Source organism: Paramormyrops kingsleyae, chromosome 19 (assembly GCF_048594095.1).
Source record: "Paramormyrops kingsleyae isolate MSU_618 chromosome 19, PKINGS_0.4, whole genome shotgun sequence".
Taxonomy (NCBI): Eukaryota; Metazoa; Chordata; class Actinopteri; order Osteoglossiformes; family Mormyridae; genus Paramormyrops; species Paramormyrops kingsleyae.
Genome location: NC_132815.1, coordinates 27,454,503 through 27,480,854, shown reverse-complemented (window position 1 = coordinate 27,480,854; position 26,352 = coordinate 27,454,503). Strand labels below are relative to the sequence as shown.

The 26,352-nt window shown below is 43.9% G+C and overlaps 1 protein-coding gene across 1 annotated transcript; it reads left to right on the top strand.

The window, feature by feature from the left end:
- The first annotated feature begins 13,909 nt into the window (after positions 1 to 13,909).
- On the top strand, positions 13,910 to 25,861 carry taf1b (TATA box binding protein (Tbp)-associated factor, RNA polymerase I, B). Its single transcript, XM_023825824.2, has 15 exons — positions 13,910 to 14,018; positions 14,165 to 14,263; positions 14,404 to 14,491; positions 14,857 to 14,954; positions 15,578 to 15,670; positions 16,068 to 16,170; positions 16,680 to 16,860; positions 19,680 to 19,779; positions 21,036 to 21,183; positions 21,581 to 21,758; positions 21,876 to 21,919; positions 22,407 to 22,497; positions 23,074 to 23,144; positions 23,385 to 23,610; positions 25,286 to 25,861. Exons 1-15 carry the CDS (start codon positions 14,001 to 14,003, stop codon positions 25,482 to 25,484), a joined length of 1,737 nt encoding a protein of 578 aa, XP_023681592.1. The 5' UTR covers positions 13,910 to 14,000; the 3' UTR covers positions 25,485 to 25,861.
- Positions 25,862 to 26,352: the final 491 nt, after the last annotated feature.

Here is a 26,352-nt window from a genome sequence, read left to right as displayed (position 1 = left end):
CACACACACTCACTCGCTCACTGACTGCTTCAGGGTTGTTCCTGCCTCACTAGCACCAGTCCAAATAGCTCCTTAACTATAGTGTAATAAGTGACTCCAACAGAAGTGTGTATCTTTCTGGCTCACAGGCTGCGCCGGCTTAGATGAAACACTCAATAAGGCATGAAAAAGGGAAGAGTGGGGAAGCAGCAGAGAGGGAGAGAATGAAGTTGGGGTTATGGGTGAAGCTGTCATCCTGTAGGGAGCCTGACATGGAAGGCATGTCATCAGGTTACTAAGCCAGTGAGCCACATCTGTCCTCCCATTGCATTATACTGCCACTGTAAATATTACTCCTGCACTTTATCTGCTCTTCATTGTGATGGACTTCAGTCCCTCACAGATAGTCCACATACACACACAGACACGTATACACACACAGACATGTATACACACACACACAGACACGTATACACACACAGACATGTATACACACACACACAGACACGTATACACACACAGACATGTATACACACACACACAGACACACACACATACATACACACACAGACACACACACACAGACACACACACACACACAGACACACATACACACACACACACAAAGGGCAACAAAAACCACAAGTGGTGATGGAATTAAAATCCCTTATAGAGGCATGAGCCGCCCTGCAGTCATACCCTGGGCTTATGCTGATTTATTATTTGTCTTTACACTTCATAGAGAGAATACTGTAGAGACTAACACTGGAACAAAAGTAAAAGATGGATGATGCATTTGGACATGTCACCATTGCTGAATAACAAGTGTTTATATACCCTGTTGTAAAATACATTGACAAAGTTTTAAAAGCAAAAGTTACATGGCTTGGTACTTGTCTTGTTCACATACAATACACTAAGAATACAGCACCTGGGTAATAATTAAGCTATATGTATTATAATCTGACCTCCCTTTAAGTAAATAATTAATGGAGTTGCAAACTTAACCACACCCCCAACCCAGGTCCCGAATCTTTCTGCCTCTGACTGGATCGGCAATTAACCGGTCACCCTGAAAAGTTCCTGGCTGAGAAATACCATAACAAACAATTGAATAAACAGCAAAATGTGCCTCTTCACTTTCTCCTCCGCTATTGAATGTGGCGTCACAGCGTGTGGCTCAGTTGGCTAAACCTCGGTGCCTGTGATCGGACGACCGCCAGTTCAAGCCCAGCCTCTGCATGTCTGTGGGCTATTTGAGCAAGGCTCTTAACCCCCAACTCCCAGGGCATCGTTGTGGGTGGCTGCTCTTCTCTTCCAAACTTGCTTTCACCTATGGGAAGTAAGATGGGGGAGGTGAAAAGAGAATTTTCCTACAGGGGTCAATAAAGTATAATCATTTCATTTTGTCACGCATTGTTTGACTCTATGACCGTCACTCTCAATGACCACTTCACTTGTTTGGATTTCAGTTTTAAATTGACTCTAGGTACCAAAGCAAAGCAAACAAATAAAAGGACAGGTAGCATGTTTTCTCAGCTATGAAATTTCTGCAGGAAATGCACCACTGGAGAGGCATTTGTATGGCAATGTGATTGATGAATATTCAGTTTCTAGGTCCTGATTGGCTAATAGTGCACGAGCACAAATTGTCATATCAATATTACGCATCTAGCTATCCAAAGAGTGTATGCATGCTTGGCTGAGGTCATTTTATGCTCCCCCATTACAAACAATGTACTACAATTAATTATTAAACGGTCGGAATCACGTCATGTAAATTTGTTCAGCTTCCAACATGCATAGCTCTTGTAACTATTCATAAATTGATCTATTAATGAGGTAATTTGCAGAGCAGATATTGAACGTACTTTCTGATTTCTAATTTGTCTTCGCGAGACACATGATCGAGTGGTATGAATGAAGGGGAAAAAAACAGATGGCGGGGGAAAATGCACCATCATTGAGATACACCGTGACACTGGGCTACCAGAGGAAAGAATTCAACCTGGGATGGCGAGCGTCCCTTCGGCTCAGAGATATACCCACGCGGCGTGGGGGAGGACGTGGGCGGCAGAGCTGGAGGCGTGAGGCGACAGGAGGGAGGGAGCGAGGGAGGAAGGCTGCCCACGGACGCTCTCTGGATCGTTTTCCTTCCTATCCTGTGCAGGATGGGGCTCCCCCCCTTTCCCCTGCATCGGTATCTGCCCTTCTGTTTTCTCTCTCTCAGCAGAATAGAACAGAATAGAATAATTTTTATTGTCATTGTATATGTACAACGAAACTCTGTGTGCTTCCCTCAAAAGCTATAAAAAAATTCATAAAATAAAAATAAATTCTAAAATATACGCAGTATAGATGTGCAGTATGAAGCTGAATGGTGATGAAATTGTCATATTTCTGTTTCCTTCATACGGATTTTCCTTCTGCTCTCGGCTTTGTGCATCGTGGCTGCGGTTATTCTGAGCATCTGCGCCTCTGTACGGAGTCCATTCCGCCCGAGCCGCTGCGCTCCTTTCGCTATCTCGGCATCGCATGGCGTGCAAAACCAGACACTTTGTGATTTTTATTATTTTTATTAAATAATTTCCTTCGGAATGAATAAAACATTAAAATCTTATCTATCACAGGTTTTTCTTCTTAAAGTACACTATGTGTGCAGTTTCCGTAACATTGTCAGTTTTTTTCACTGGTGATGTGTTTAATACACTCAACAAAAATATTATGCAGGATGAATAAAAACTTGCTGTATGTGATTAAAATGGTATAATGATGAAAAATGACAACATTGTTATTAGGGAAAGATGGACAAGTATAATTTGATGTTTTACTTTTGTCTCTGAGCCGGTGATCAGAACATTACCGGTTCGAGCCCCACCCTCAGCAGAACAGTCACATGTCGCTGGGCCCTTGAGCAGGATCCTTAACCCCCAGCTCCAGCGGTGCTGCACATTGGCTGACTCTGCGCTGTCACCCCCAAGCTATGGAGAGCAAGATGGAGTCACTGAAGAGAAGCATTCCAATGTACCTGTACCTGAGCAAATGGCAAATAAATGTATATAAATATATAAATTTATCCCCCCCAGTCCAAAGACATGCTGAGACTAATTGCAGTTACTAAATTGCCCATACAGTAGGTGTGCATGTGTGAGTGAATGGTGAGTGAGTGAATGGTGTGTGAGTGAATGGTGAGTGAGTGAATGGTGTGTGAGTGAATGGTGAGTGAGTGAATGGTGTGTGAGTGAATGGTGTGTGAGTGAATGGTGAGTGAGTGAATGGTGTGTGAGTGAATGTTGTGTGAGTGCGCCCTGCGATGGACTGGCCGCCCATCCTGGGTTGTTCCCCACCTCGTGCCTGTAGCTTCCAGGATAGGCTCTGGACTCCCTACGACCCAGAAGGATAAGTGGGTTGGAAGTTGAATGGATGGATGTTTGTTTTGTTGTTATATAAATATGTCAGGAATCTAACCATACTTACATGTCCTCATGCAGCACTGCACATATTTTACTGCAGTGATTTCAAGTTCAGCAACCAGGTAAAGTGACATTTCTAAATGCTTCTACTGCTGCCTGTACTGAGAATTGATACATTATTTCATATCTATATTCAACATATTATGGAAACACAGTGAGTGCACTGTTGCGTCACCCCTCTGGGGCTGGAGGCCTGAATCTCGCCCCTGCCCTCTGTGTGTGGAGCTTGCCTGTTCTCTCCATATTGTGGTAGTTTCACCATGCCTTCAGGTTAACTGGCATCGCTAAACTTTCCATAGTGCAAGGGTCCCCAATTCTGGTCGTGGAGGGCCAGTCTATAACACAGTTCACAGATTTCCCTGCTCAAACACACCAACTAAATCTGGCACGTAGCTGTTAAGCTGAATAGGGTGTCTGAGCAGGGAATTCTGTGGGCAGACTGGCCCTCCAGGACCAGAATTATGTAACCTTAGTGTATGTGAGTGTGTTCATGTAGATGCCCTGCCATGGACTGGCATCCAGTCTAGCATATACCCCAGTACTGTGCCCTATGCTGCCCTTTGTTGCTCCAGCAACCCCCATCTAGGGTAACATATTATTACTAACTTGTTGCCAGGCAACTGAATGTTACTTCTCATGTGATTTAATCCTGTCTCCTAATTATAGGGGTGGATTGAGAGGCATCAGATCAAACGATGGTGCATCTAATGCTGTCTTAATTAAATGTAAGTAGACTTGGATGCTAAGTGTCAGTGGCAAGCTATAGTTCATTTTTATTCCACCATGAAGGAAGAATGGGAGTGTCCGGTGACACCAGCACACCGGCACCTCGTCCACCCCGCTCTGGCACCGGCAGCGTTTGTGTCCAACTCTGACTGAACCCCCTAATCCTGGCAAAGCATGCTGGCTGTTTGGTGGTAAGTACCGGCAGTTGCCATGGTAACCCTTCCTCACCACACGCCTCCCTTTGTTGTGATCAGTAGCGAAAGCCCCAACTACAGACGTTACACGGTTGAGTAGCAATATGTGACAATTAGCAGCATTTAGCAGTCTTAATTTCATGCTTGTGGGTTAATTTTTCCTAGAAGTAGACCGTCTTCAGTCATCTTATGATAAAATGCAAATGATTTATTGATTAATATCTGAATGGAAGCAAATTCTATTAATTACCAGTTTAATATTTTGTCCAAAGTGAGGAAACTTTTAAAGGATTTTTTTAAATAGATATGTTCGAAAAGGGTGATCTCATGAAGCTATCATTGCTCTGAAGCCGGGCTCCTTTACGCAATGGACAGAAAAAAAGGGGGGGGAGAGAATAGCTACCATGTTGAACTTAACAATAAAACAGTCAATAATGGGATCAATGACCCAGCAGAAATTATGATACCAGTGTGCAGCACAGTGAACACTCAGAACTACAGTCAGGAGACAGTCAGGGTGTAGGAACTACCTCCCCCCCAATATTTAATTTGCCCCCCAATTTTAAGCTCTCTCATGCGAGATTGTCCGCACTTGTTCTGAGGTAATTATTTATTTCATGCCCTGCAGAATGTTACAGTCAGCACCTCTATAAACAGAGGCTTCAGCAACTCTTTGCACAGAGGCTTCAGCACCTCTATACACAGAGGCTTCAGCAACTCTTTGCACAGAGGCTTCGGCACCTCTATACACAGAGGCTTCGGCACCTCTATACACAGAGGCTTCGGCACTTGTACACACAGAGCCTTCGGCACCTCTATAAACAAAGACTATTGCACCTTTATACACAGAGGCTTTGGCACCTCTATACACAGAGGCTTCGGCACCTCTATAAACAGAGCCTTTGGCCCCTCTATACACAGAGGCTTCGGCACTTGTACACACAGAGCCTTCGGCACCTCTATAAACAAAGACTATTGCACCTTTATACACAGAGGCTTTGGCACCTCTATACACAGAGGCTTCGGCACCTCTATAAACAAAGACTATTGCACCTGAATACACAGAGGCTTTGGCACCTCTATACACAGAGGCTTCGGCACCTCTATAAACAAAGACTATTGCACCTGAATACACAGACGATTCAGCACCTCTATACACAGAGGCTTCAGCACCTCTATAAACAAAGACGATTGCACCTGAATACACAGAGGATTCAGCACCTCTATAAAGAGAGGCTTCAGAATAATGCATTGAAGAAGTCACAGTTTATCTAATAGAATATTAGATGTATATCATTGTATATATCTACTGTATATATCTTCCTAAACCTATGAGGCCTTAATCCCTGCTTAGAGGTTCCAGTTTTGGAGTAGGGATCTGCCCTCCCTACCCACTATCGGATCCTGGCAAGGGCGAGGTGGGCAGTTGCTCAGTGAGGTGTTTATTGAGGAGGCGCCATCTTAGCAAAGCACCAGCCCCACCCCCCACTGTCCTGCATCACCACCGAGGTTTTATGTTCTTATGAAATCAGAACTATAGGAGACCCATGTAACTCCGGGGGAACAGGCAAACTCAATACAGCAGATGCTGCCCTCCGGTCGCCCCCCTCCCCAGAGCCCTGGAAGTGTGAGGCAAGCGGACTCCCCACAGAGATACCGCATCGCCGCCTTGTACACTTCATATTCATATTCATTTCAAAACACAGAATGAGCACATTTAAGAGCATGAACAGTGAACAATTCATTTTCATCATTTTCATGCTGTTACCTCCGTTTTGGGACTTGACAGAATAAGAGCTTTACTGCTGCAGTGAACACATTATATCCTTCTCACACTGAAGAGACAGAAGCAGAAATATTTCTCTTTGTATCCTTGGAGATAACGACTTTACCCACACGTTCACACTTTTTGTTATTAATTCTGCTTTACGTAACAATGTATCAGAGGAAAACAACAGGACTGCAGATAAGACTAACATTCATAAGCCTAAGCTGGGTTCATAACACTCTCAGTCTGCCTGGGGCACTGATACACTGTCCAGTGAAAAGGGAGGCTGTAAGGAATCAGTACTGACTTCAGAGAGTGTGGATTTCATCTCCACCAGGCCGTGCCAGACAGATGGACACAGCAGAGGCTACTTTCACATCGAGCGGCAGGACAACGGATTAATCTCGCATTTCCATTTTCCGGATCTAGGTGCGTTTGGGTTGGTTGGATTTCCCCGCTGGAGATCTAGGCTCAGTGGTGAAGAGCCAGAAGGTCTGCAGTCTCTCGTCTCCTTTCCCGACCTCGTTACGGAATAGAACTTATAACGGCTGAAATACATTTTGATGGATTTATAGTGTTGGCCCTGATTTAAGCCTGTAATATCATTGATTCATGTAGTGTCATGCATTACCAGTATTGTTTATTTTACTTAACAGTCCTTTTTAGCCTTAAGGTCATGTCCCTTAAGAGCATATTTGCACTGTTAGATTCTTATTTGGCAGTTAATGGTGCCATTACCAAGTCTAGCATCATTCCTTCATTTGAACCAACAGCACATTAAATGATACCACATTAAGCCATCCATCCACCTTCTAACTTCTTATCCTGATCAGGGTCATGGGGGGGGCGGGGGGGCAGGATTCTATCCCAGACAAGACAGAACACAATAAAGGGGTACACAGGGTTCCAACCAGCATGGAAAAGTACGGACTTTACATTTGGTGTTTTCCAAGTCTGAATAAGTATGGAAAAAGGAAAGAAAGTATGGAAATATTTTGATGGTTCCAAACCATTGGAAGAAATTGGCCTACTGTGTATTTAAAAAATCTTATATATTAATATTGTTGTTGAGAGGCAGCAGGATGGTGCAGAAGTTAGCATTGTTACCTCACACCACACCTCTCTCTGTGGGTGAGGTCTGCATGTTCTCGTTGTGGGGTTTCCCCCCGCAGCCCAAAGGTTAGGGGCAGCATAGTGGTACAGTGATTGGCACTGTTGTCTCAACACATCTGGGGCCAGGGTCTGAGTCTCTGTCATGGCCCCATGTGTGTGGAGTTGTCATGATCTCCCCGTGTCGTCGTGGGGTTTCCACATGGCTCTTAGCTTGGATCAGTTGCCTGAGTCTCATACACCTCGATTTAACAAGAGCCAAAAAAACACCAATCACCACAACGTGGGTCGAAGGAAATCAAAGAGTTAACAAGATATGATGCACATAGATATATACATACATACATACATAGGGCAGCAGAGGAACATTAATTGCACAAATGAAAACATAAGTAGCCATTCTTCACAATAATTTGCATAATATGTCCATACGTATTATTTTGGGTAGGCTGTATATCTCCTTTTGCTGCAGTCATCTTTCCTTCTGTTTTCACACACCCGTCAGTCCTGTTGTGTTACCGATGGGTAAGCGGTCGGGAGCTGGACAGATGGATGGATTGAAGCTGTGTTACATAAAGTTTACTCATTGGCTCAAAAGTTAGAGTTTAACTGGGACAGCTGGGAACTGAATCCACCACTAAATACAACACATGGACACTCTGTACTGTGAGGGCTGCTGAATGCAGAGGAGACTGTTGTTCATAATTGTGTCTAAGAATGTCGCTTGCATACTTTACTTTGAAAATGGAAGAATGATAATGACAGGAAAGAGAGTATCCTGAAATGAAAGGGGTGGGAGGCTCGTGTCCCTCCCTATATGCCCTCAGTGACTGGAAAGGTCCTTAGCAATCAGTGAACGTATGACTTCTCATTATATTTTTGAAACTAACAGTAAATAACACTGAACCAACATGAATAAAGGAAAAATGAAACTTTAGTGTCAACATGGGGTGTTAGTAAGTGTGTGTGAGAGAGAGAGAGCGGGTATACCTATCCTTATGGGGACACAATGTCCCCATAACGTGATAAATATCCATTTTTTTCCCTTATGGGGACCGGTTTTCTGACAAAAGTCTCATATATTGTTTGGTTACCTATGGTTAAGGTTAGGGCTGGGTAGGGGTTAAATATGTTGGGATGGGATTAGAGTTTTCCCCATAGGTCGGAATGGAATGCTTGTATACAAAATTCACACCTCTCTGTACCATGTGTTCAGAATGACTGCCCATGCCTTCAGAGGCATGGAGCTCAGACAAAAACACAAGCCGTTGATCATCTGAAGAATAAACATTTGCGTAATCTAACTGAATGAATTGCATGTTTGTCTGAAACGATGCGTTGGTACATCATACAGTGTGTATTTAACGCATGGGAAACCCAAACACACAGCTTTGTATCTACAGCTCATAGCTACTGCTGCTCATTAAATCTGAGGGATCGACTCGACAGCAGCAGCGTCTCATTACAGGCTGGGGATCTTCTTAAAAGCAGTGAAAATCTAAATATATTCATGTTACAAACTGTCAGAGCTCTTCAAAATGCTTCATCCAGCTGGTCACGTGTGCCTGTGTCTCTATAACTTGTCTTTTCAGAGACGTTCCACTTACTTTTACTTCAATGCCCAACGTCATGCCAGCCAGACTCAAAGTTCGGCAAAGATGCATAACAGATAAAACTGATCTTTTTCTTTAATTCTGACATGTAAAAATGCATGAAGTAAATGCTCACTGGAGACATCTTCACCAAGCTGATTGTCTCAGATGCACAGCAGTGCAGACACTGGGATACTGGATTACCCCATAGGCTCCCCATGCAGGTCCTAGCGGCCTCAGTCGGCTTCCAGATTACGATCTCAGCTCTCACAGGGGAGCATGCGAGGCTCTCAGCACTGGAATGGCCGTAAAGCCTCGGGTAAACAGCAGGTCTGGTGACAGGCTGACTGGGTGACTAACTGCTTCTATGAGGTCATTTGTTCCGGAATGATGGGGGGGGGGGAGCGATGCTCAGCCCAAGCCTGGAGCTTGCCTACAAATAGACACTTTTCCTTGATTATCTTTTTTTTTGGGGGGGGGGGGTAAAAGGACAATAGAAGGTGGGGGGTATGTGTAGGAATGTGGTGCTCAAACAGATAAACAGCCACAGCTTGACTGGCTGCGCCCCGCCTCCCCCTCCCCCCTCCCCCCATGTCACATGTAGACTTGCTTCTGTCACACCTATGGACAGAACCCAGAGGCACCGTGCAGAAATGCAGCTGTGTAAAGAGGCAGGGAATCCCCCCCCCCCCCAAAAAAATTAATAAAATAAAGCAGAAGAAAAGCAGGCGTACTGGGAGTGGCTCACACCCAGCAGCTCAGCAAAGCCAACATCAGCGTGAGAACACGGCTGTTTCTGTCCAGCGTGGGGGAATGAGATACACTGAACGCATTACAGCACCTGCAAGGATGCACCAGAGGTCAAATATGCTGCACCCACCTCCGTACAAATATGGATGTGTATCATTCCTGCAAGGACGTGGTTCTGCGCAGCCTACGCAGGAGGAGTGATGGTCCGGCTAGTGGGCAGGAAGCGGAGGAGGAGGATTGGAGGCTACCGGTGCTGCAACCACAGCAGTAACAAAGGGGGCAGAGTCTCATTGGGGCCTGACTGTGGGAATGTTCCGGAACTCTGCTCCTCTTTGGAAACAGGAGCATATGGCAGTGAGAGTAGGGGGAGGGGATGAGAGACACGGGGGAGATGAGGAAGGGGGATCAGGACGCAGATTCGAAAACATGAAGAACAGCGCCCCCCATTGGACAACAATAGGGTTTCGTGCTGATTGAGAAAAGAGAAAGAAACTGCTTTGCAGGTGTACAGGATCATGCCAAGGGAGGAAAGTGAGGCCACGAAAGCTCTCTGAGACCTTCCTTTAAACTTTACATGACAATCAGCATGAGGCATAAGAAATTCTGCATATTGTCAGATTCAGCATTACATCTTACTATTCTACTACTTGCCTGAGGATAATTATTCCTATATAAGATTATTACTTATATCATTTTAAATATCAAAATTGCTTGATAGACTTATAGCTTGATTTCAAAGTGAGTACAGTGGCAGGATATTAGCACTGATTTCCAGTGATGCCCCTCCAGTGTCCATCGCCATGGTGACGAGCACACAATGAAGTTGAGAGGTTGGCAGGGTACGAGAGGATGGAGTGACTGAGAAAAGGGGAAAATGCAAGTGACAAGATGCATTAGCTGAAGCTTCAACCTGCACCTTTATCGGTCAATATGTATGTATGTCTATGTATGTAAGTATGTGTATGTAATGTGACCAAAATAAATTTAAACTTAATTCAGTTCATTATATCTAGGGGTGCTTTAATGCACGGGCTTACCTGGGCTGAACAGCAGGGGCCTTGGCTAAAAAGGGGTCTCAACTTTAAACCTACAGTTGCCACCCATCCCATATCAAAGAACAGAATGCTGTGTCCCATTTTGAACCAACACCAGATTATTGCTGTTGTATCATTGTTAAAATGGAGAGTACTGGAAAGGAATGGGATGGAGTGACTGTGTGTAATCGGGTGGCAGCCCCATACTGACAAACATAGATAGAGACTCAACCTTAGATGTGATTTGAAGGCTATAAGTAAAAGGTCCCAAGAAGGATTGAACTCTTGTACAGTTGAGTGAAGCACTTAACTATCACTGGTTCAATAAAACACGAGGTGTGTATAATTCACTCTGGATAAAAGCATCAAGCACAGCAATACATTCAAACAAAAAAATAGCAATATTAGCTGAACTAGATTTGTGGCTTTACTGCAAAGGTAAGGGGCCTGGTTTTCAACAGCAGCACTTCTGTCTGCCCTTGTCGGATCAGCCTTTCTTGGGAAAGCCCATTTCCTGTGCCCATGGGGGAAGAGCGTTCTCACATTACCTCACGCTGCAGACATGCTACAGACGCCTGGACCTCAGCCTCTGGAATGTGACTCCTCCTATGTCAGAACAAAGACAGAGAATTAAAGTATAAATGTCCATCAGGGTGCGTGAACATGCATATTAACACTCAAAGCTGGACAGTTACAAGCTACTCTTAAATGGCATCTGATTTGAACTTGTCCACATCACTGTGCAATATCTTCGGAGTAACTGATAGTCAATCAATGTGATGGGGAGGTTTTGGTCCTGAGCATCTGAGAGCTTTTGCTGTGACACCATACATCCATTATCTAATGACTTACATTGAGTAGGGTTGGGGGGGGGGGGCTGGAATTGATCTCACAGGACACCAGGCTGGGGTACACTCTGGGTAATAGGCCAGTCCATTAAAAGGTGTGATCATACACAATTATTCACTATCGACAATCTATAGCTATCTACTCTACACCTGCATCATGGAGAGGATCCTCAGTCTGAGCATCAGTACCTGGTTTGGGAGACGTAGGAAGCGGGACAGCACTACCCTGTGCTGAGTGCGGCATTAGGCTGAATGCACTACCCTGTGCGGAGTGCGGCATTAGGCTGAATGCACTACCCTGTGCGGAGCGCGGCATTAGGCTGAATGCACTACCCTGTGCGGAGCGCGGCATTAGGCTGAATGCACTACCCTGTGCGGAGCGCGGCATTAGGCTGAATGCACTACCCTGTGCGGAGCGCGGCATTAGGCTGAATGCACTACCCTGTGCGGAGCGCGGCATTAGGCTGAATGCACTACCCTGTGCGGAGCGCGGCATTAGGTTGAATGCACTACCCTGTGCGGAGCGCGGCATTAGGCTGAATGCACTACCCTGTGCGGAGCGCGGCATTAGGCTGAATGCACTACCCTGTGCGGAGCGCGGCATTAGGCTGAATGCACTACCCTGTGCGGAGCGCGGCATTAGGCTGAATGCACTACCCTGTACGGAGTGCGGCATTAGGCTGAATGCACTACCCTGTGCGGAGCGCGGCATTAGGCTGAATGCACTACCCTGCTGACCACCCACAGTAAGTGGTGCAAGGACAAAGTGATGAAAGTAATAAACAAGCCCTGCACCCCATCGATGGCCCCCTCTTGCTGCCATGGTCAGGGAGACACTTCCACAGTCTGAAGACCAAAAAAGAGAGACAAAGAAGCTTCAATCCTGAACAAGTCCATAACTAACAAGTAAATTTACGCACTTTTATCATAACATACTGCAGTTGCACATCTTTTTACTATGTTGATATACTGGCCAGAGGCGTTAGGTCAAGGTCCAGAAAGTAAAAATCCAGACCAAGATTTTGTTTCAACCAACCAGTTAAGTATTAAGAGTCACAGTCAGTATCTGGTTGGGTGAAACAAAATCTTGGTCTGGATTTTTACTTTCTGGACCTGAACTATCCACCTCTGTAATACAGTTCTCTATGTTTATTGTCTATTTTGCAGTCATGTCATTTTATCTTAATTGTTATTCTAATTTTGCTGAGGTTTTATTCTTATTTATTCCTTTTATACAATTTTCTTTTCACTACTATTGCACACTTCCTTGAGCACAACCCAGGAAGTAGGTGCAGGAACATTTCCTTACACAGTAGTTTAGTGTATGATAGTTGACATAACAAATAAAACTTGGCAGACTTTGTCGATCAGCAACTTTGGTTCCAGGACTACTAACACGATGCCATCATATCCTATTCTATTAGTTTATCACAAAACTGGTGTTTCTACAACAAGATCTATGAAATCCAATGCAGTTTTTAAAAATTCTGGAGCAAAGGCATTTACAGTTTCAATTTTTTTTAATTCAGCAATAGATGGCATAGATGGCACACAGCCTCCGCCCACTTTTTTAAATTCCTCTGTAAAGTAAAGCGATCAGCTTTTCTGTCTTTTTCTTACAGGATTTTGCAGTTGTTGGTTTAGCCCCTCTGAGCTGCTGCCCCCTAGTGGAATACTCAGTATGACATAATCTTTGTTTCATTAGCGGGGATGGAATTGTCCATATAGATTTATTCAGTGTGACCAATTCGTTTTCTCAATCGAAACAGCTATTGTATAAAATTCAAGGTCAACATCTGTGGTAAGGTGATGTTTATAAGTACTGAAGTCTCAAAGAAAATTATGAAATTATCACACTATGTGTCGTATTAGCTGATAACAATTATCTACTTCACTGTAATGCATAAAAGTAGTATTCCTGGTACTCATTGCATCACCTCTCAGTATATACTGGGGTAATTCTGGGACAGGACACAACCCATTCCTTATCTGTGTTAAATATACACTTAGGGCAGTTCAGAGATACAGTACATACAGTATTCATTTTTCCAGCACATATACATAACATGTGAATTCTGCATATTGCGCATATTTGGAAAATGTATTTTTAAAAATCCATCTGTCAAAAATGGATAGATATAACTGAATACCTTGCAATGTATATAAAGTTTTTATTACATTTATTGCACACTCTGCTTTTAAATCAGTATTTGAGCGCCCCCGTTACTACTTAAAACTGTGATAATTTAAATGTACTTTCACGATTGTGAAGTACCAATTCCGTTAAAATCCCACCACCATAAGATGCCTTGCATATGAAGTAATAATGTATAACGTACTGTTATAAAACGTATTTTGTATGCTTTTTGTACAGACTTTGTACACTATTAATTTACTACCTACTGTTTGGTTGTACATCGAACGTATTTCCATGTAACACACCGGAAGGGAGGTTGAATTCGTACTTATAAGCGCGTGAAATTAGTTTTCTCTATAGTTTATAACTTTAATAGAATTTTTCGGAAAATGGACGAAGAGTTGATTGTAAGTTTGATTAATCGTGGCTGTTTTACCTTGAGCTTCAGTAGTACGATAACTGTATCCGGCCAAAGGTGGAGAAGTACCAAGTCGTCAGTGCTGCATAATGTTATATGATGACTCTGGGTTCTAATCGGTTTTGTCACTTTTAGGGCTTCTTCAGAGAGCCGTGCTCTCAGTGTTCCGTGGTGAACTGGGGTGTCACGGAGGAGGGAGGATATTACTGCAAATCGTGCCACAATGTGATCGAGGTGAGTCCTCCGCGAAATTACGTGTGCGCCAGCTGTGGCTCGGTTTTACACAACCTGAACCATGTTCTGCTGTAAAGGTCCCGCTTAGCCGGGCGGAGGGGATTGCTGCCTACTCATGTACTCATTTTCTGTTTTGACAGAGAACCGTCGAAGTTACAGATCCGTCTTGTGTGACTGGAAGCAGGGTGTCCGCTATCTCACATGGGGCCAAAAAGCCGGCAAAACAGAGTGAGTTATGTGTCCACGGCTTCTACATATGTCCTATTTAAAGTATAAAAACTACATTTTTGTGGAGTCAAAACATAAGCCAGCTTTGAATACTTTTATGCTTATTAAATACAGTCATTATTTCTTGACTGAGACTCCAGAGGCAATATCTGTGATCATGGTGTTGGCAGTACTGCGCTCTCCCACTGGGTGGCGCATTGTAGCTCCAGTGACACATGCGTTTTATTGCTACATTTTCAAGCACTTCATTCTTTAATTTTTAAATAAATACGTAGGACTTTGAAAATAAAGCCAAAGGCGAGGTTGATGTCATTATTATGCGTTGAGTTAGTGACTTAACACTGATGCTGTGTGTGTTGTTGCAGAGCATGGAAAGGACTGGATGGTGTGTGAAGGGTTTCAGTTCATACTTAAGCAGCAGGCTGAGGCCCTTCTGGCGATGGGAGTCCGTCCTGAACTCAAGGTGCGTTTCTGATGCTGTTGGTTGGGGTTTCTGATTAATTTTCTTTTGTATTTTTGTCACAGTATAGCATCCTTTCAGTGCACCAAGGAACTAAAATTCTGCCACATCCCTGTAATGTCTTTCCCTTTGTTGCAGTTGTTAAATCTTAAAATTGCAGAAATGGAGTCAGTTAAATGGGGGCAGCTTGGTGGTGCAGTGGTTAGCACTGTTAAATCACATCTTCTGGGACCTGGGTTTGAGTTTCCGCCTGGGTTACATGTGTGGAGTTTGCATGTTCTCCCCGTGTCGTCGTGGGGTTTCCTCCAGGTACTCCGGTTTCCCCCCACAGTCCAAAGACATGCTGAGGCTAATTGAAGTTACTAAATTGCCCATAGGTGTGAATGGTGTGTGAGTGAATGGTGTGTGAGTGTGCCCTGCGAGTGTGCCCTGCGATGGGTTGGCCCCCCATCCTGGGTTGTTCCCTGCCTCGTGCCCGTAGCTTCTGGGATAGGCTCTGGACTCCCCGTGACCCAGAAGGATAAGTGGTTTGGGAAATGGATGGATGGATTCAGTTAAACTGCATTTCCAGTCTTTTCTGTTTAACCAACTGCAGCCTTAGTTCACAAGTTTTGTGTGTGTTAAAGGATGATATTTTGTGCAATTTCTGGAGAGGCTACCTGCACAAGAGTCAACAGGCCTACACCACAAAGCCTTTGTATTCTGTGACATCCCAGCAGGTGAGTTTGTGCTTTGTGTGAATATAATTACCTTTCCCATCCAAGTCTCAAGGGAGGGTTATAATTTTACAACAGCTTTGGCTTTAAAGTAAAGAAAATCAGAAATGTGGTGCTTTATGTAAGAAGGCGATAGGGCTTCGTATGAGGAACAGGACCAATGTTCAGGAGTCATGCCCTACAGTAGTATTCTGCATTATTCGGTGTAGTAATAGCCTTTTTTAAAGTAAGTGATTCATTAACTTGAAGTTGTCCTTTTCTTGCTGTATAACCAAATGTATTCCATGGAGTATTTTAGCATTTGCGTTGGATAAAATGCATGTATCACTTATGGGTGCTCTCTTTCTTTGGCATTTCCTATTTTTTGGTCATGACATCATCATTTCCTGAGGCGTTGTAGGAGTCGGACAGCTGCCCTGAATCCTTGGCCGCAAGTGAATTGTCCTGCTTGTCTAAGGCCGAGACTGAGAGTGATATGGACGGCGCTCGCAGTACCATCTCAGGTACTAGAATGCCACGATTAGACACATGGTGGTCAGTCACAGTCCACAGCCAGGCTAGCCAGTATCTTAGTAACTCCCCCGCAGAGTTCAGGGGGGATGTGGTCTTCATAGTGTTCCATTGGTCTCTATTTTGCATCCTTTAGTCTGCAGATTCATTCTTTATGGACTATATAATTGTTTCAAAATTACATATCAGTTCCAAAAGGATCTTTCCTATGAGTTTAGTTAGGAGGTAAACAAAGCCCATCTAATTAAGCGGAGAACAGCACATGCCCTGGGTGTCAGTGACCAGCCAAGGCACCTGCAGTATTATAGAGGGGAGGGAGAGAATTAAGACAGTTTAGCTTTGGGAACTTTGGGAACTAGAGCCCCCTACTGGGCATGGCAGGTTAAGCAGCAGGAGGCTGTAAGCAAAAGGTTTTTAGTTAGTTCCAGCTGGAACTCTGCTGAGCCACTACAATTAATTGGAGTTAAACGTAATGGGTGACGTGTAAGCAGTGGCTTTTCAGGTTGGTCCAGCGACGGGGGGAGGCTGTCCTCTGTGTGCACCGAAGCCCTGGACTCCAGCTTGTACTGCTCTGCCCGAGAGAGGAGGATGCACCATCTGATGACCATGCCCATGACGCTGGCCTTCCTGCACCTGTCCCTGCTGTGGCTGCAGGAAGCAATCACCCTGGCTGACCTGCTGAGGTGTGTGTGGGCTGGGGGGGTGCAGGGTGGAGGTGTTTTTAGGTTTTTTTCCGCACTGCCCCCATACATTGACTTCAGTATGTCAGTATGATTGGCATGATCTCATTCTGCGTGCTCCTGTACCAGCCAGGGTTCCCGCGGGGTCTTAAAAAGCATTAAAAAGTCTAAAATTCAGAAAGTTCAATTTAAGGCCTTAAAATGTCTTAACTCCCAGATTTTCATTCTATGTCTTAAATTTAATTTACCCAAGTCTTAAAATTATTACCTCCGTTTATTCGCAAGAAGCGTTGTCTGCAGAAAATAGTAAAACGTTGTAGAACTAATCCGTTGGTTGTGTTTTCTGGTCTGCACCGGTGTCTGCGTGGTGATAAAACTACAAATCCCATTGCGTGATCACTGCAGCTAGGCAAACAACAGTTTGAGAAGGGTCTGTCAATACCGAAAATATTATACCTACCGAAAATGTAACTTCTGCCACTACATATGTGCACATTCATCACGCATGCGTCCACGAAACCACATCATAATGTTTTTCCTAATGGTATTGCTGAATAGATGCCTTTTCTTTAGAAAACGTAATAAAATTGGGGTGTATATCAATCTTGTGTACCCATATTGCTTATCAAGGGGCTGTGATATATGTACAGCATTTTCTAAAAAAAAAAAAAAAAAATCACACCTAAATAATAGTTAAGAACTTTTATTTGCAGAACATAAACAATGTTCATGTTGTGCGGTTTGGCCCAAGAAAAAATAATTGGTCGTCTGTCAGAAACAAATATAATTTGCTTCATTTAGCACCACAAAACACAGCTGCCATAACTGACACGAGTGTGTGGTAATTACACTGACACAATTAAGAAATTAAATGACTAAGGAGAAAAAAAGCAGGCTTAGTTTAAGTAACTTCACAGCACATCGAACTGGGAGTAGTACATAATGGTAACATTAAAGTAATGTCACCTTTGACTGTAAAATTGATGGCCATACCCTGTATTTTACGTCGCTCCTTCTGAAGCACATTGGGCATTAAAGGCCTTTGCGAAATAAAATCTTTTAAAGTCGAAGGACTCCATCATTATCCGGTTAAATCTTCTCTTTCCTCTCGCTGTCGACATTCTCATCAAAAATCAACGGACGATGAAATGTGGCGTTAAAATAGCACGCCTCCTTCCAGAAGTCGTGCGCATGCGTAGTAGCGGAAGTTACATTTTCGGTAGGTGTAACATTTTCGGTAGTGACAGGCGGGTCTGGCTGCAGAACGTGCACTTCCAGCCACTGACGTCAGATGCACGCTCAGCCACAACAGGAAGTGCAGGGGAATCAAGCGCTAACTTAGTTCTTGAGGCCAATGTGAACGGTATGTTGTTTTATTATTTGTATTACTGAATGATATACTTACAAGTTTATTTATTTCATGTCATACATTATTGCAATGTAAATGTTTTGATGTAGTGCGTTAGTAACTTTTTTTCTCTGACTGGAGTGAATTTTTTCAGTTAAGGCAACTACTAGCCAGTTGGCTCACGTTATCTTATCATAAAATAAACACATTTCTACTTTTACAGAGCTTTTCATGGAGTTACCTTGTGAATGTCTGTTTCCAGCATGTTTTAGTTGTTTGTGTGGTCTTCAGGAGAACGTTTCTCAGTCTCATTATGGCAAGGCAAGACAAGTTTTTATCATCATTCACAGGGGTTATTTAATGTGCTTTATAAAAACAAGATTTAAAACAGTTAAACCAAGACAAGAAAGCAAAATAGAAATGAAAAAACTTATTTGAATAAAAATTTCCTCGAAAATCTAAAATCTGATTAAAAATGCACATCATGCAGTCCTGCCCCGCTCGACCACTCCTCCCGTGTGCCACGCCCCCTCGGTAACCTCCTGTGGAATCCCCATGTCCTCAGCTGTTTCCAGTTGTTTTCATTAGTCCAATATATTTAAGACCGCGCCAAAGTATGTTTCCCCAGTCCTGTCATTGACGTCCGTCTTGCGTTTCTTCGATGTTCCTGTTTTCTCTCCCTTCTAATAAACCCTCGTTCACCCGATCTCACGGCGTCTGTGCTACTTCTCTGCCGAAAGGCGTGACACAGTAAATGTACAGCTAAAAATCAGACACAGTTAGAGGTTTTATATTATATCACAATGTTTTTATTTGTTTGTTTTGTTTAGTTTGTATCTCTTATCTGAAAAAAATTAACATTTGATTCCTGATGTCGTGTCCAATGTTCTTTTTTTCCATTCAGCTTTTATTAAACACAGTTTGGTACCTCATGGCATATGTAAAGTGCAGTTCTGACATATGGTTATTAATAACCCAGAATTGTACTATTTTTTTAATCCATTTTACTCTTTATTCTCACACACACACACACACACACACACACACATAAATACAGGGTATATATACCTTCCTATTGCGGAAGTTACGTTCCAGACCCATCAGCGATAGGTGAAAATCCACGATATAGAAAGACCATATAAATAAACTTTTGTAGTTTGAGCCTTAAAATACCACTCCCACATGCTTTAAACACGTGTAAACTTATTAAAACGCACTTAGTCAAACATCCACATATATGTGTTTACAAAGGATATGAGTGACATAAAATATGAGAATTTCTGGTATCATTCGATTGTTTCTAGTAATTAATCGTGTTGGTCTTAAATTTTACTCATAATGGTCTTAAAAATGTCTTAAATTTAACTTACTGAAACCTGCAAGAACCCTGACCAGCACATTGATTACAGTGTTTTAAAGAGGCATACAGTAGGTGTAGTGGTGGCTCCCCCTTATGGCTGTGTTGTGTTTACAGGTTCACAGCTGAGGGCCATATCCCCTACATCAATGCCTACCAGAATTTCCCAGAGGACATGAAGCTCTTTGGCAGAGATGCCCTTATTTTCAGAGTAGAGGTAATGGCTGTTGTTTCACTTCATGTTCTTGAAATTTAACCTTTATTTACCCAGGAGAAATCAGATGATAATGTACGCCGGCTGTATACCTAATCGGCTCACAAACAGCTTTGCATTATGGGAGAAAATATAAACATAACCCGAAGACAGCAGACTACACAGACCCTCTCAGCCACATGTGGATGGATGGATGGATGGATGGATGGATGGATGGATATACTTTATTGATCTCGACTGGGAAATTCTTTTGTTACAGCAGCAAAACATAAATGAAATGCATACCACAATACACATAGCTTAAATATAAGAAAAGGAAGAATTTTAAGATAAAATAGAAAACTGGAAGCTCAAGTAAGATAGATGCCGTAAGTAATCAGACAGATTAGTAAGGGTATTGGAATAATCCCCAATATGCCACAGTAGCTGGAATAACTATGAGGGTGCAAGTATAAAACATGAACGTTCCACTTGCAGCCTGCAGTGTAAACAGTGTGCAAATGTAAATGACTGATGAAAAGCAATGAAGTACAATATGTAAGAGGGGTTCTTTAGAGTAAATAATTGGTAATAAATACAGACCCCATATGTAACTTGGAGGCTGTAGCAGGAGATAAACCACAGTACTCTGTGCATATCTGACTGTCAGCGCTGAGCTGTTACCCAGTCTAGTGGCTGTTGGTTAGAATGATCTCCACACCACTCTTTGTGACATTAACACATTAGATGACGTTTATTTTATTCACATGGTATCACTTTTCTAACCTATTTTGCACTGGACTTGGATTGTAGATTTGGACTGAGTCTTATGTGGGTTGGGACTCCGAAGGTTGCCAGTTCAAATCCCTGGCAGAGCAGAGTGATCCCACCATTGAGCAAGGCCCTTAACCCCAGTTGCTCCAGGAACTGGGTGACCATACTTTCTCCTCTATGCCAGTTTCATGAGGTGACCTGGGATGCTTTTCCAGCTGTCCTGAAGGAGGTCCCACATATATGCTGAGCTCTCATTGGCCGCTTTTCCTTCACGTTCTGGTCAAACTCCTCCTAAACCTTTTCTACTGGGTTTAGGTTGGGTGGACAGGTCATGTGATGCGACACTGTCATTCTCCTTTGTAGGTGGCTTGGCATGTTAGGAAAGACATAAAAAAAAAAAACCTGAATGGTGAACTAAAGAAGGAAAAAAGTTCTGCACCATCTGACCCAACATGGTTTCTAGGGATAATTATTTGAACCTCAAATGAAATATTTGTCCTCTACAGTCCTTACCATCCTACAAGATGGTCCAGGAGGAAGCCCACAATCTGGCCATCTTCTTGGACTTGCCTCGCTTCCCCCCACTGACCTCAGCCTGCCTTCTCCACCCATCCCTGCTCTGTCTCCGATACCTAATGGAACTCAACCTGCCCGGTGGGTCAGTCTGCGCCGTGATCTGCCTCTTACTGACCGCCTGAAAGCCCACATGGGTTGTTCTTACCTTTAACACTGGAATTAAGAAGCCTGAAGAACATCGATGAATCACGATTGATGAATATTTCTCACCCGTAGTGTTTTTACTGATCAGTTTAAATGTGTTCATTATGTTTTAATTTATTTTGCGATGTTTGTGTTCTTGTGAGTTGTATGGTACATTCAACCCCTGATTCATAAGTATTCACAAAGTTACTTAGTGTCTATAAGTAACTCTATCCTAGTAATTTGTTTTTAGTGGCAGACATTTGTAGCTGTACACTGTGAACTTGTGCTGCTGACCTGGAAGGTGTTACTTCTGAAAGTCTCCCTCTTATTTCCCACATGCGTATGTCAGACGAGCTCCATGTCTGGGTCTGCTGGGTGATGCAGCAGGCTGGCGTTGGAAAGGACACCTTCTTGACCTATGACCCTTGGGCTGAGAAATCTGGCCTCCTCAATTATGACATCTTGGCTTCGGCCCTCATTGTCGTCACATTGAAACTGCTGTTCAAGCTGGATGACCAGCAAGAGTGGTTGGTGACTCCCTCCCCGCTTCTTTTAAGTTCAGGCTGTTCTGTTTTCAGCTGTTTGATTTATCTCTGTGTTTTGCCAATATCAGGATGATTCTCACCTATCCATTTTCACTTCAGGTGTTTATCCAATAGTGCTGATGATGAAAACAAGCAAAATCAAGGTAAATTTTGTGAAAATAAGCCATTTTAAGGTTATGTTGGCAAACTGCAAATAAATGCATTACTGTGGTTTTCTAATGCCTGCAGACTTGTATAAACATTTGAAATCAAACAAACGGTTTGTATTAAATCGCATTGCAGTAAAGCCTGGACATGCAGGAGGCCCATATCTGGGGCCCCTTTGAACATGTTTATTGGAAAATGGGTTTTTCACTAGCCAGGGCCGAATCTGCAAAACTGGGTAAATGGGTAACTGCTGCCAGACACGCGCGTCCCAGTACTCCTCATTACATCAGCCCAGTTGGGACAGCATGCCAGCTACCCAGTTAGGCATCTAGATCATATGGAATGTTGACCTAATATGGGAAAACTTTTCCATGAGTTTATATGGAAAGGATGCATTTTGTTGCAATTTTTCCTCCACTGTGTGTACAGTCTGAGATCAAGTGCTCATGTCAGGCCTCGTTTATCTCATCATCCTTTTAATAGACAGCAGTATCTTCTGCTTTCGGAAGTGGTACAAGACCGTCCAGGGGGCGCTCGTTGTGGCCAAGGAGGCCGAGGAGCAGGCCATGGCACGGTGAGCCCTGTGCGGCTTTCACTCCATTGTGCCGTCTCTCTACATGTCTCTGGCTTTTCCTGTCACTTTCTGTCTTCCTTCTGGGATACAGGACACTACTCCCACTCAGCCAGCTCTGATTGGCTGTTGTCATGGGCTACCTTCTATACCGTACTCCTATAGTATCCCACCCTTTATTTTCATTTGCTGGTTGTTAATGATGCCCAACCCCTCTTCAGATTTGCATATTAACATGGATGTCCTTCCTGATATGTCAATAAACACAATATCTGTGCAACGCATGTATGTTTTCCTGTTTTGCCATAATGCACTAGATATATGAATCAGTCTGAAGTTATTTACGCTTAAGGTAGCTAATGCCCTAGGTAATTTCAGTTAATTTTTTAAGTCAGTTATTTTTAAGTGTGTTTCCTTTTTCATTTAGTTTCAGTTTAGTTTTATTTGACCATTTTTATTTCATTTCGTATTTTTACTGTACTTTAATTTTAGTTTTCGTTTATTTTTATAAGCCCTTGGTCCAATATTGACAAATCACACCAATTCTGATACCAATATTTTGTGCTGTATTCGATATAGGAAGTCATGGAAGTCGCAGAAGCCTGTGTACCCCTCCATGAGAAATAAATCCGTTGTCATCAAGCGGAGACGTAAGTGTCTATGTGTAGAAGCACAGAAGCTGGCGTTTCCACAGCAGACCAACCAGAATTCTGCTTATTTTATGAGGGTTAATGACAGTACTTCTTGGACAGAACTAGATTTTTTTTAGTAAGTTGTGTCCTGAGTTTGGTGTCTTGCCTTCCCTCTTTCGCCTCCTCTCTTCCTCTCTCTCCCTCTCTTCTTACTCCCTCTCTTCTCTCTTCCCTGTCTGCTTTCTCGGCCCCTCCCAGGGGTGGTGGAGCAGCTCCAGGCGCAGTTCCAGAAGCTCACCGGCTCTGACCCGCAGCCCAGGCAGGATTCACCTTCCAGTTTCCGGTTGCGGTGGGGCGAGGAGGACGGAGGCGGGCCCAGCTACCAGGGGCGGCGCCTGGGCTCCGCCGTGAAGAAGAGGAAGGGATCCGCCAGGCCCTCCAACCCCACATACTGGCACACGGCGCTGAGTTCCTGTAAGCCAAGGTCAGAGAAGTCGGAAAGTCTGTCCGTCTGTCCATCCACCCACCCATCCATCCATCCATCCATCCATCCACCCATCCTGGTCAGGGTCATGGGGGTTCCTGGAGCTGCTGCCAAGCAGCATACGGTGTAAGGCCGAGGTACACGAGGGGTGGGATGCCCTTCTCAGAAGATAATCCGTCTTTCTAAATATGTTTTTAAAAGGTTTACTGGATTGCGTTTTGTTTAAAGTTTTGCTGGGTTTTTAGCCTGAAATATTTTTGTGAAATGAAACAAGCATTCAGTCAGTCTGCTCATGATAGGGTGGTCGGGTCAGAATCTGTCAGATGAATTTATTTTTTATTTTTTTAACAAATAGGGCAGGATGGTTAATTTATTAGCCTAAACAGCAGGCCCCTGGGCCCCAGCGACAGGGGCAGCTTGTACGGTCCGCTCATGCCTCCATGCGAAGGACGCCTTCCAGTGTCCCCAAGCCGTCTGCAGAGGTGTGCCGGGCCACCTGTCCTCGCTTCTGCATACGTTTCCCCTCCCCACACAAACGCCTCCTGTGTTCAGGTCCCCCGCACCTTTTCATTAATGCAGGATTTCACGGAAACAGGGGCCACACTGTGCAACTTTGGGAAAAGATTAATTTGGCAACTCGTTCAAGAGCTGAGCTTTTTAATCCGTCCGTCCGTCCGTCACCCAGCTGCTTGCTGAGGGGAAGCCTGGAGTCCATCCTGGGCAGGGAGACGTCCTACAAGGCAGGCCAGGTGGCCTCAGGGCACACGCGGCCTGTGAACTGAGGCTGATGGGAAATCTGGCTTTGGGTGTTTGGCCAAGAAGCTGAATGTGTCTGTGGGCAGAGAGTTTGCTGCTGACACTGTCAGTCTCTGCTGGGCACCCGCTGATCCTTAAAGTCTTAAAGGTGTTCAGCTTATCCACAAATGGCCTGTATTGGTATTAAAGTCCATCTCTTATGGTTCTTAAAAGGTGCAAATGAAACTAACATGGATTTTACACATTCAAGAATGGAAAGACTTTGTACATTGCTACTGTTTTGTACTTCAATGTCACACACCGGATTAAGTGGAACCAACAGCATCATTTATGTTTGTAGTGTGAGCGAGGGACACTAGCTGCAGTGACTAAGATGTTGCTCTAAGCTAGTCTGCAAGTATCATTCAAACTCCACAAATTCTGGTTGGGGGACCCCAGTTTCACGACATGGTAGGAACCTGCTAGCAATAATAAATATGAGGCTCGCTGTACCCTGTGCAAGAGATTCTTCATACTCAGCACGAAGGGAACCAAAGCTGAGGAATCCATCCACTTATCCATCACCGCAACCACTTAATCCCAACCGGGGTCGCAGGGGGGGACCGGAGCCCATCCCAGGAACAATGGGCACAGGCAGGAACCAACCCTGGGAAGGTGCCAACACACTGCAGGACAAGCTGGGGAATCTCACCCTGTATAAGAAACCGCAAACTAAATGGGGACAGTTCAGGACCAGTCGAGTACTCTGTGATTGTTACTTTTGGTACTCAGTTGGTTGACTCAGTCTGGATTTTTAATTACTGGACCTGAACTATCTACCTCTGCAAACGTTCAAAAGTCCTTGGTGTCAACATGGGCATTAAATCCGACTAAACCTACTGGTACCTTGTGCTGAGGATGTTGCCTTTGCATTTGACAGGCACTGCACTGATCACTTCCTGGAGATGGAGGACTCCCTGCCCAGGAGCTACGTGTCCGTGCTGGGCATGGTCTCCTTCCTGCTGGGGGTGCAGGAGACCCACGTGCACGCCGAGGTCTGCCTGCTGGAGCGGCTCCTCTTCAAACGCCCATGCCAGCCTCGCACCAAAACGTCACACGGCAGCAGACGTAAAAAATAGACAGACAAGAAAAAAACTCCAGGATGGATGATGCCTGAAAGGGATTTTTTGTACTTTTTATGCTTGAGAAGCTTTAAGGAATTTGTAACACATACCGTAAAGGTTTTGGAAAATTCAAGGCTTATATGCCGTCTCATATTTGTAGGACTGTAAGCATCGGCTCAATTGCCTGGATTTCAGCATCATATTCATTCTGGGGCCGGTCAGCTGCCTGTTGACCAACCTGCGTATTTTTTTCTGTATTGTTTCCTGTGTGAACATTGCAGTTTGTGTCATCTGATCAAAATCCAATAGGTCAACAGGGTTTATCTGGGTTCTAGTGATTAGCATGTTTGTCAGTTGGTGCCATAGGTTAATAAACACCTTTTGAGATACGATTTAGTATGTTACACATTATACTTATTTAGCATATTTTTTTGTCGTAAGCAGTGTACATTTTTGAAGAAGCAGGGCAGTCAATGTCCTGGGAGCAATTATGGGTTAAGGATCCCGCTCAAGGGCCCAATGAAGAAATCACTCTGCTAACCCTGGGATTTAAACTGGCAACCATTAGACCACCAAAATGAAGATGCTGGGGATTTAGTAGTTTTCTCTATGAGAATGTTGTCCAGTGAGACCACCCAGTTGCTCACGATGATATGATAGGGTATCTTGACATAAGTGTAGCTTTGCCCCACCCCCCCAAAGACGACACAAGCTTGAAGGATAAGAACTTAACTGACGAAGTTATCTAGAGTTTAAGGATGATTCTTTAAAATGCAGCTCCGATTTATTGGAAGTCAATCAATAAGCACTAACTTATAAATTTATGGTATGCTACAGTCGTAAACCCCATGCATTTCACATTGTTCAGTATCATGTCAAATCT